Source organism: Pholcus phalangioides, unplaced genomic scaffold, assembly GCF_987345545.1.
Source record: "Pholcus phalangioides strain wild (caught in Gottingen) unplaced genomic scaffold, Ppha-v1.0 ptg000013l_1, whole genome shotgun sequence".
Lineage (NCBI taxonomy): Eukaryota > Metazoa > Arthropoda > Arachnida > Araneae > Pholcidae > Pholcus > Pholcus phalangioides.
In genome coordinates, this window is record NW_028301606.1 from 31,595,245 (window position 1) to 31,607,389 (window position 12,145).

The 12,145-nt window shown below is 33.3% G+C and overlaps 1 protein-coding gene across 3 annotated transcripts in view; it reads right to left on the reverse strand.

Moving 5' to 3' along the window:
- LOC149078971 (cell adhesion molecule Dscam1-like) overlaps window positions 1-12,145 on the reverse strand; it is a 114,795-nt gene that overhangs the window by 31,424 nt on the left and 71,226 nt on the right. For all 3 annotated transcript variants that reach the window (XM_089241205.1, XM_089241204.1, XM_089241206.1), the window contains exons 12-15: window positions 11,819-11,966; window positions 11,150-11,298; window positions 7,609-7,740; window positions 3,844-4,005 (exon numbers count right to left, since the gene is read on the reverse strand). In XM_089241205.1, the coding sequence (XP_089097331.1) occupies window positions 3,844-4,005; window positions 7,609-7,740; window positions 11,150-11,298; window positions 11,819-11,966 (591 nt within the window). The remainder of the gene's footprint in view (window positions 1-3,843; window positions 4,006-7,608; window positions 7,741-11,149; window positions 11,299-11,818; window positions 11,967-12,145) is intronic.

The following is a 12,145-nucleotide window of genomic DNA, read 5'->3' on the forward strand; positions in this document are numbered from 1 at the left end:
ACTGTACACAGAGACTGGGGGATGTCTATAAGTGAATATTTGGTGAATTTATAGTTTTCCGCCGAGTTTGAAAGTTGCTTGAAACATCGGTTTTTTATAAGTACGCATAAATCAAGAATAGATCAACGATATCTTCCGCATAAATCAAAAATAGATCAATGATATCTTCCGCATAAATCAAGAACGACAAGAATGATACGCTCTCGGAAGGGACTCATAATCAAGACCTGATGTTGGTATTACCTTCAAAGGCATATTTATGTACCATTTATGCGATTGTTTTTATTGAAAAGTGTGTAGATTTATTTTTATCGATTGGTTTTGATAAGAGCTTTCAAATTCTTGCGCAATGGATAGCAGCATAGATGAGATGCAACAGGGGGCCGCCCTTCTTAGATGTCTGACCCATCTCACGATGTGAATAGTTTTCACTATATCCTTATACAGTAAAACTTCCCATAACGATAATGTCACCGTTTGCGGACATTTTTTAGGCCCGTGGAATAGAACTTTAATGCATGTATTTCACTCTGTAACGACACAAAAGTTTTCGGTGCCAAGGTGAGAAGGGGGTATTTCAGCCAAAGATATTGTACAACGTAGGCCTCTACTAATTTGGATAATCATTGTCTTAGGTGAGGCGCAGCTACAAATTGCTTTATTGTTGGCTTTATTAAAAAAAAAGCAGCTTTCGCTTATCTCTCTGCGGAGGGTTTGTAAAATTGCCAAATAATTCGCATCTAAAATTGTCGAGATATCACCAATGACGCGCTTTTGAGGGTTACTGCAAGTTGCTGTGTATTAAAATGTAATTCATCAAGAAAACGTGTAACGTATATGTTATGCATTATATAACATATTTATCTGACCTTAACCACACACAACAGAATACTAATTGCCCTAATAAAATCTATGAAGTCATTAAAATAATCCGGTTTCAGTAAAGTATCTAAATTGAAGCAAGCCTCGTGGTGAAAATATGAATGAATACAAACGGGACTCGTATCTGGCCCGCGGACTGTTGTGCACCCTGGTCTAGGACATGCCCATTTTGTATATTGGCGGGGACCTGAAAAATATGCAGAATCGCGGATTATATTGAGAGTATTTTGTCATAATTTATAGAATCTTATTTTGCATACATAACATCCGGAAACCATCGTATCGAAGGCCTTCTCTCTCACCGGTGATCTGCTTACACCGTATGAATACTGATGAGAATTCCAATTAATATCAACGATCTTCCCCGCACCTAGCTAGCACGACTATCCGTCATCACGGCAAAATCACACGTGACCCAGAAATTTGAACTGTCAAGATAGCGATAATCCGTGGCCATTATCATTCCATTTGCCTACTGCATGTGCAGAGCCAGATATCCTCACTGCAGGCTAAACCACGTGGTGACGGGCCTAACAAGGCGACAACATTGTATGATCCAGACGTGATAGCATAACGGTGGCGTAAATCAATCTCACGTGTTTACTCAACGTGAGGAACACTGGGCTTTGATTGGGGGTAATCGGATGAATACACATTCATGAATTCAAATCTGCACTTGTTGGGTAATTTTGAGAGCGGTAATGTTTGCACACCAAGAAAGTAACCGTTGGTTGCTCCATTTTATGGTATTGATAACACACGTCCTTTAATTGAAATGTCGGAGTTTAGTTACATTAATCAAATAATGGAGAATAATTTTGTTATTAAATAAAAGTTTCTGTTGATTGAATCAACAGGTCATCACGGTGTTGCATTTTAGTACGTGTGTTGCAGTTACAATACCTGCCACCATATTTCAAATACATTTGATCAATATAAACAGTTTGATACTTGCACTAGTCGACTAAAAATACAAGATGTAGGAAAATGAGATAAGGTGTGATGTAGAGATCTCTAAAAAAATGTTTTTACAATAATGACGTTTTTTTTCTTGAGCCCGTGGTTTGAATTCTTTGAACAGTTTATTTTCCCCCATAATCATTTTCAACTATCAATTTAAAAAACTCTTCGAAAAAAATATTTTTTCCCCAAATAAATGTTAGCAATAGCTTTCCACATAATACAAGAATAATACTAATTAATATAATGAGTCATTCCTAAAATCGATATCAACATTGACTCATTCCTTAGAAATAGTCTCAACAATGACTCATTTATGAGAATCAATCTGAACAATGACTCATTTATGAGAATGAATGTCAACAATGGTTCGTTACGTGCAATTTCAGACAGCAATGATTTGTTTCCTAACATCTCAAACAGCAAAGGAATTTTTACTTTTCAATGAAAACTCTCAAATATTTTCAACCATGCGCAATTTCCTGTACAATTCTTTGTTTCAGTAATATGGAACTTTATTTGCGGGGTTCTTAAACAGGGGTCCGAAGGGGTGTAGGTCGATTGCGTCAAAGATGAACCGTTTTTGATAAGAAATAGGTCGATTGCGCTCACCCTCGATTTCTAAGAATTGCAGGCAAACCCTTTATCTAAATCATTGTTAGACCAGATTATTCTTTATTTGGACGGCAAGCGTCGGCAATTCCTCCTACTCCTATTGTAATATGGCCCACTGTAGCATCACTGGTTGTCGGTTCCATCTGACCCAAGCATGGTACCGAAAAATTCAAGAATATTGCCTCAGTGGGGGATTATAAAGATGCTAATTCTTTGGTACTTGGTCAGAACACACGATAACTCCAAAATCACATTTTTGAGATATGAGCATTTTCATTGCGATTTAAAAATCAAAAATAAAGCATACACACAAATACAAATAAAAATATCATACATTAGCTGTACGTGCGTTTGCGCATTTATCTCACTTCTAATTAGTTATAATTAGCAAGACGTTCTTTTAGATCAAAAACCATTTTTTGGAGATATATTCTGACCAAACACCACAGAATTGTGAAAAATCTCAGTGGTAATAACTTTTATCTTTAGCTACCTTTTTTTTTTCTTTTTTTGTGGCAAAAACTACATTGTGCTTATATGCACTAATCATGTCTATAATAGACAGTGACACCCCCCAATCACCAGTTGGTAACTTCTCCCCTCCTCCCGCACCCACAAGGATTAAAATCAGACTGGGCGCAATCGACCTGTTGGGCGAATACATTGCAAGTCGAAACACTCCCATTTTCGGCGCAATCGACCGAGCCCCGTCCGAAGACTTCAGGGAGATTACAAGGGGGGCCCCATGAGCTCGGGTAAGAAAACAATTAATTCTGTTTTTATATCGCTATATACTTAAAACTATTTTGCGAGACGTGACCTTCATTTTTTAGACATTTTTTAGACGGGGGGGGGGGATCTATGGACCACGGAAGACATGAAGATAAGAAACCTTGGTTTATTGAAGACACTTGATTTTACATAAACTATGGGATTTCCCTACAACCGCAGTCAAACCAACAGTATTTCGATCACACACAGCTGATATAGACATTAGATAATGGTATTTTCTAACCAATCACTACCTGAAACATTTTCGATTACTTCTTGCTAAAAAATATTTTTCAATAATTTTCTTTCTAACAATGAATTTAGTCTTTTTTGCAACAATTAATTTAATAATATTTTTTGAATGACTTTTTATATTTATTTATCAATTTTTTTTAAGAATATTTCCTCAGGAATTTCTCAGTATTTATAGGATATAATATTAGTATATTCCAGTCTTCTCTTTCGACAATAAAAAGTTTAAATGTTCTTCATCTCGAGCTAGCTTAAGGGACGGATAATCTTTGGAGGAAGACAAATAATTTATTTATTTTGATTTCTAGTGTTTTAATCATGAAAAACTCAGGAAACTCAGAAGGAAAAAGTATTTATACCTACGTTCTTCCAAAGTCGTCACAGCAACCTCAGCACTATACTGACTCATTCCTATGGTATTTTCGGCTTTCACACGGAAGAAATACCTAGTCCGTGGTGTCAAGCCTCGTATGGTCAAAGATGTCTCGCTGCCAGGAACCACCTGCGGTCCACCGGTCACTTGTTCTGGACAAATAAGACAGAAAATTCAATGAGACGAAGAAAGAGGCCTGCACATTCATACAACCAAATATTTGTTTCTTACATCTCATGACCTAAAATTAACCGTCTAATTAACTAATGATCGAACATTGTACAATATATTTAAACTTAATAATTTCAATATACCTTGGGTCATTAAAATACCCATCATATCAGATAACGAACGCCATAGCATCTGGCATCCAGTACTAGCCGATATAAAAATAAAAGGATTGGCATATAAGAGAGTCTTCTACATTAATTTACGAAGTACATAAGTGCCATATTCACTTACTTATATATTTTTCGCTTTGACATTATAATTATAATAGTGAAGTTATTTTTACCAAAGTAAAAAAAATCATCTTAATATTTTCTACGACTGAGTACTGAATATTTTGGCAGTTAGAATAGTCTGCAATTTCTTTTGCATTAATTTCAGACAAACCAGGTCAAAAAACAAAACCTACAGCATGATTTTTTTTTCTGGAGTTTTTTTTTTCCATTTTTGCATATATTTTTATTTCGAACATCATAGTTAGGAAAATCCTGCTGCTGAACAAAAGAATACCGGTTATAGAATGAAATTATTCCAACCAATCCAAGAACACGTTGGGAATCGTAATTGGATTGACAAAATACAATAGAAACTGTGCCCTGAGCCAATTTTAAGTGGAAGTGGATGTTTGCAATCAATAATCAAGTCACATTAATGTTATACTATCACGCACGCCTGGAAGCAGCCGAAAACCATAACCCTTCATCGGCTATGAGCCAAACCCATTAGTCGTCACTTTCGTTACATTTCCATGTACACAAAATATGAATCTCTTAGTGCAGAGATCATATATATATATATATATATACCAAACAAACTAGAGAAAGAAAGCACAGTGCTTGCATTAAAAATTATGTTTCTCATCTAAAAATGATCGTAAAATAGTTTTTGATTTTGCTTATATGAATTTCATATTTCTTTTCAAATTTGTCAACTGGGATGATTTATACTCGACAAAAGAATGTCAACTATTTCATACACTCACCACACTGTGTGTAGATGAAAAACTCCCTGCCACACCAAAACATGCAATCATGTCTAACTGACTGATATTGGTGCCCTGAAGCACGGGATTGGTGTCGTATAAATGACTCCTAGTCGATACAAACGATATCATTCAAAATCATAAACTTTGACTATATTCCTGCTTTCCAGCAAATTCTAATAAAAAAAACCTGAAAAAAAAAATCGAGTTTTCTCTTCTTCATAGCCCAAAACTCTTGTTTATATCCGTAGGTCTGATTACTAAAATGACTGTAAATAATAATCACAAAAAAGATAAACAAACAAACAAATATAGCAATATCTGTAGTTTTTTAGACAACCTTGTCCGGCGAAACTGCTAAAACTCTGCAACTGATCAGAATCGGAAGATAAAAAAAAATAAACATTTTCTCCAGAAGATATTCACAAATTTTTAGTCCCCGAGGATACTTTCAATGTTAAGTTTAACTTCTACAATTTGAAAACACTCGCTCAACTTCAAAGCAAAATTTGTAAACATACATTGACAAAACGAAAAAAAAAAACTAATAAAAAACATGTCGCAATGTAATACTTGGAAACGTACTTAATAAACTACGTGGAATGGGACAAAAAAGAAATAAAAGCCAGCTATACTTTCATATATCAATAATTTCAATACTCCGCCAAAACCAAAGGAAAAATGAGTACGGAAACTAATATCTAATACTCCCCGGATTCACCATCTTACATCGGAATAATTGCAAATACAGAATTCCCAGTGCATAGAAGTAAAGACAGGAAACAACATAGAGTAGCTCGAAGAACGAAATAATAAATACTTCTGCGTGGAAATAGAAAGTCTCGATATTTCACAAATTTCAAACTAACATACAAAAAGCCATCTTATTTCCCGAAAAGTATATAACAAGGCATAGAAAAGACAAGAAATAAAAATAAAAGAGGAGCAAAGGGAAGAAAAAAAAATTGAACTCTCGCTAAGCTTTTTCTGTAACTACTATCGATTTGAAAAGCCCGAATTCCATTTGGAGAATGGCAGGGCTTTAGACGAGAAACGACAAGGATCCGATTCTCTAAGAAGTTCACTTGTTTCCTTTATTTCACAGATCAGTGACTTTTTCGGGAAAAGAGACGACGTTCACTGTGTGTAGTAGTTGTTTCTCTTTCAAGTTTGTTCTTTTTCTTGCTCTAGCTGCTTATGGTATGAAAGCAAATACTTTCAGCAAAAATAGGAAGGAAAAAAATATATACACCACTGTGTATATGGTATATATAAGATGCGTACGTTTTTTCACTCGATGCACCTGGGAAAAAAAAAAGAAAATCACCAAACAGACGAGATTAATCATCTTTTTGGTGACTTTCTTATAGAATTTTTTTTTTCTTAGATCTTATATGAGAGAAAAAAATAGTTTGATCTCACGTTTAATCCTCTAGAATAGCTTTCGTTTCCAGAATCTCACCCTGCGCCTGCTTTTCAAATAGTATAGATGGGAACGATATCTTCCGAATATGAAGTTTCTGAACGATACGGAGTTTTTCTAAACTTAAATTTTTTGCGAGGAGAAGTATTAAATTTTGTTGAAATGAAAGAATATTTGTTATAGTTGCATCTCGTTGTTTAAGCTACATTAAAAACGCTCTTATACTTTATACTAAATCAATTTGATGTTTCACTTGAAATTCAATATCATTGTACTCCAAAACGTCTATTGAATTGGGCTTCACAATTTCTTGGAAATTAGTAAAATGTGCTAAGAATATCACTTGTTTTTTTTTTTTATTCTACAGATCAATGACTTTTCGGGAAAAGGGACGACGTTCACTGTGTATAGTAGCTGTCTCTCTTTGATTCATTCTATTCTGCTGCTTATAGTACTCTCAGTTTCAGCAAAAATTGGATGAAAATTATGTGTATTTTTCGTGGTGCATAAGATGCGTGCGTTTTTCATTCGTAACACCTCGAAAAGAAAAATCACGAAAGAGACGAGTATAATCATCTTTTTCGTGATTTTTTTTTCGTAGATCTTATAGGAGAGAAAGAATAGTTTGATCTCACGTTTGATCATATAGAATAGCTTTTGTTTAGTTTCAAGAATTTCGCCCTGTGCCTGCTTTTCAAAAAATATGGATGGGAACGATATCCTCCCAATATGAATTGATGAACGATATATTTTTTTTAATGTAAATCTACATGCGAGGAGATTTATATTAAATTTTCTTGAAATGAAAGAGCAGTTGTATAGCATGTCTCGTTCCAAATGCGTTTATGTTCCATACTAAACCAAGTACATTTTTCACTTGGAATTTAATATCTGTGTATGAATTACAATCAATGTTTACTGAGTGCTTGCCCTATTGCTTCACTTTTTCTTAGATTTGAGGAAAATCTGAAAAAAGTTTAATGCCATTTAACGCATTCTTTTTCTCGTTAGCTACAATTATACACGAAATGCGAATTTGCGCTGGCATATAGAATCTGCGAATGTGTTAAAATATTGAGCAGAAATAGCACTTTCATTTGTTATGATGGATATGCTACTGACCATTTAGCTGCCTCCACATAACGGTCCATTGCGTGATCGGCGAATTCCCGTCGAAAGGTCGATTCCACGTCAAACGAATGCTTCGACTTCCGACGTCATGAATCTCGAGATTCTGCGGTGCATCCGGTATGTCTAATAAAAATAATTCAAAACAATTCAATCTGACTTTCATTAACTGCTCAATAAACTGGAAATGAAAAAATGCGTTGGAAACAAATATTTACATCTAGTTAAAAAAATGGATTTTTTTTTCTAAAAACAAACACTTGATGATCATTGCATGGAGATTCAGAGAAGAAAATTGTTTTGATTAAAAATAATAAAAATTTTATCAAAAAACTAATATTTACACATGCTTATTTTGATGAAATGTAGCTTGGCTTTACATTCTTGAAGGCATCTATCAGATAAATAGGATACAAACAATAATGAAGATTTTTCAGATTTATCCGACTGGATTATTTTCATGCCTCATCAAAACTTTTCATTATTTTCACGTATTGTAATGTTTGAATTATTTCGTTTATGCAAATTTAAAAATAAAATGGGATATTATTTTTTGAGAAACAAACTGTACTATATTTAATTAATTTAGGAATATTCAATTCAAAAATTCATCACGTGTAAAATTCGTTGTTTACTTTATTATTAAATTTCTTTTAGATTTTTATTCTTTTATTTTGAAGCAAAGATTACTAATGTGGATAATTGAGAAAAAAAATAAGTTGGATAATAAAAAGTAAACCTTGATCACCGAGACGAAATAATGTCTACATAAATTTTCAATAAAGTAACATCTCGAAATTTCTTCTCGTTCATCTCTGGGTTTTATGACTGGTGTATTATGAACCGTTTACATCTCAATGCAACGAAGTGTTTTCCCATTAGCTATTCTAACGCAAATGCCTCTTCTATTCTCATATCATACTGGTGATACTATTTTGAATATAAGGGATTCTTTTTTTACGAAAGACCTCGGTGTTGTCTGTACTAATGTCATTAGTTTTTCTAAACATATAAATGATGTGTGCGCTGATTCCTTTAAGAAATTTGGTTATATAAAGAGAAAAAATTGTGATTTTAAAAATATCAATTGCCTCTTTGCTTTATTCAATGCTTTGATGAGACCAAAATTGGAATATGTTGCTGTTGTTTGGAACCCTTTTAATAGCAATCATATAAATAACATTGAATCAGTCCAGAGTAACTTTTTTCGTTTTGTTTATTTTAAAGACTGGTACACTAAAATGTTATCTGCTACATATCTCAGAAATTCTTTCAAGATCTACATAGGCTTCAACAGAGATGTGCTTATATGTTGTTTTCATTCTTTGATAAATTACTCACGTATAGAATTGATTAAGTTTTTATGCATTTCATTATCAATTTTTTTGGTGCCCCAATATAGCATACACTCATCAAAGCTGTTTGCCACCAATTCTTTCAGAACAAGCATAAAGCCGTATTGCATCATCGAGAAGTTTTGTAAAATGCATAATGCCATGTCCTTTAATTTTGTCATTTTTGTTTAATCTACACTTATTAAAAAAATTATGCTGTAATGAGTCACCGTTATCTAATATTTTTTTCTGATCATTTGTCACACCCATTGTTGTTTTATTGCTCGCATTTCACATCTGTAATTGGGATTTCTAGTTTTATCCTGTAGTACAGTATTTCGTAACCGTCAGGCCGCAAGTGATGGGCTGTTTTCTTTTCAACATTAGTTTTTCGTTAGTTGTGTGCTTGAACGTGCCTTCCATTACAAAAATAAATAAAACCGGGCGCGAGCTGTCAAAGATTGATAACCACTGCTGTACTATGTGTATATACTAGTAAATAAATAAATAAACATATACCAAGAAGTGATTGGAAATAGGACTAAGAAAATATGTAAATAAAGTGAATAGCAGATCACGATTTATTTCCTGATATATTTTTGATGTTTTACATTTATTTTTCATGGTCTTCGTAGTGGCATTTAAAGCACCGCTAAGGAAATCTTCATTTTCTCAGACTTTGGTCTCGTACGTGAACTCGGAGAACTTCTCAGAGAGAGAAAAGAGCAAAAAATAAAATAAAAAAACTTCTGAACCTTGAAGTATTTCCCAAAGGAAGTCACGTAACTCTCTCTCTCTCTCTCTCTCGGACAAAACTAAATCTCTAGTGAAAGGGAAGTTTTAGAGATCTCTTTCTTCAAGGTTGAGCTAAAGTACAGGAAGATTTTAGAAATTTCAGCTCCGTAAAGTATATTACGGAGTATTTCACTTCCTTCACGGACGACAAATTTTGTCAATATACTATGTTATGTAACCTCCTCGTGGTTTCGGAAAAGTTTTTACTTCTCGAAAAATTCTCCAAGTTGCATTTAAATTAATAATTCTCTCAAGAGACGCTTCGTGTCACTTACATTCGTAGGTACTAAATGAAATCACGCGCACGATACTCAGAGCTATTAAACTGATACTGAAAGAAAAACTGCGGATTATTTTTATGGAGTGCCTATAATTTGATGGTTTTAGCTTTTTTAAAATATCTTAATGCTTATATTATTGCTATTACCAGCGAGAAATCAAGGCATCTAAGAGTATGGCTTACACTGTTGAATATAATTAGTATTTAGAAATTCAAAGTTGATATAGTCGTGGCTGTACCTCCTAAGAAAAATAAGATAATAATTGTATTGTAAATTAAATTATTTTCTCTACCTGTGTAAGAAAAAAAAAACCCAAAACATAATTCCTTTTGTTAGCTTCATATCTACCTACGGCACTTGAAAGTAACACGTTTGATAGTTTGTTATAATAACTAATTTTTACTTAAGTTTAAATTATGGCTTTTTTAAAATTGTTTAACTCCAATTAGAACTAATTTGACCTACCAAAGAATATATATATATGATAATTAATTATTATAATTATAATATTTTTATTCTACTTTTCATAATGTGGTAAATAAAGGGGTAAATACACACAATAGAAGTTATTCGTTTTAAAACCCTAAACGTGCAATAATTGCAGTTTAAATCCATTATATGCGCATAGTATGATTACATGGCATTTATTATTTTGTTCATGAAAGTGATAAATGTTTAAAATTTATTTAATATAGAAATATCATTAAAATTTATGTTCTTAATTTTATACGAAGAAGTCCAAGAAAAGTTCACTTATTCCATAAACACATTCGTTTAAACTGTTTTCAAAAATTTGCTGTATTAATACTCTATTTTACAATGTATAATTCATAATGCATTTCGCAAATGAAAGAAAAACATGTAAAAAGGAAGGAAGAGGTTAAACGTCATGAAAAGAAGATACATTCTATTGCAAATTACACGTCACCATCTAACTTTGAATTTCATTGTTACATTAGTCTACACTTAACTTTTTCTATCAGAAGAAAATTTAAAACCCAGTACGTATAACGTAATCGATATGATGTATCAAAAGTGTCCTACTTTTGTGATTTGCCATCCCTTGCCAATACAGATGAGAGTATCATAATATAAAAACAAATATTTTGTTTTTTGTACTCATACCTTGTACTGTAAGCTGCGTGTTCATCGTGTCCTCCCCGTAGTCATTGACTGCAGTACAAGAAAACAGAGCAGAATCCTTTCTGTCAGCCTTGTTTATGATAAGCTTCGTGGAACTTCCATCGATTGTGTCTTCTTTAGTTTCAGATAATCTTTTCGGATTGGAAAGAAAAAGAGGAACGTAAATCGAATGAAAGAAAATATAGGAACTGGCAAAAAACATAAGAGAAATCGTTTAGAATTCCTGAAAAACTGGTGAAAGGATATTCCAACAACCTAACAACGTATAGGACATGGCGGCTTTCTTTCTTCGTATATTAAGGAAAAAAAATCTGAACATGTTATCTATATACAATCCTATATCAGACAGAATAAAGTTTCTCAAACAGCGATAGCACAGATCTGAATGAATTATTCCTTATTAAAGAAAGCAGATTTCTATTTTTTTTGTATTTCAAGAGGCAAAAAATCATATCAATGAAGTTACTGTTTCTCTAGAACAGAGATAATAATAGAAAAAGAAACAGTAAAATCATCTAGAAACAGTAAAATAATAGAAAAAGAGGACGTTATATATGAAGTAATGTTTATATGCCTTAAAATTTTGCGTTTTTCAAATTTCCACATTTATATTTGAATTAACTGTAACCTGTGTTTTTCTTACATGCTTACCGTTGCTCGTTTTCTGCACCCAGAATGACTCCGTTTTTCAACCAAGTGAAAGTCATTGGCTTGTCTCCGCTCGCCCGACATTCCAAGACTGTCCTATGACCACGTCTGGTACTCAAAACCAGAAATTTCGTCTGGAATTGTGGAGCACCTGGGAACGAAAAGACACGATTATTCCTTTATACGGAGTGTTCCACGTTGATGGGCTAAACCTTACCCATTCGCATCGTATGACAGACTGGGAGGTTGCAAAACTAAGATGCAATTCAAATACGATTCGAATGGGTTAAGTAGACGTTATATTATGCAGAGACAATGTCTTTCTGACTA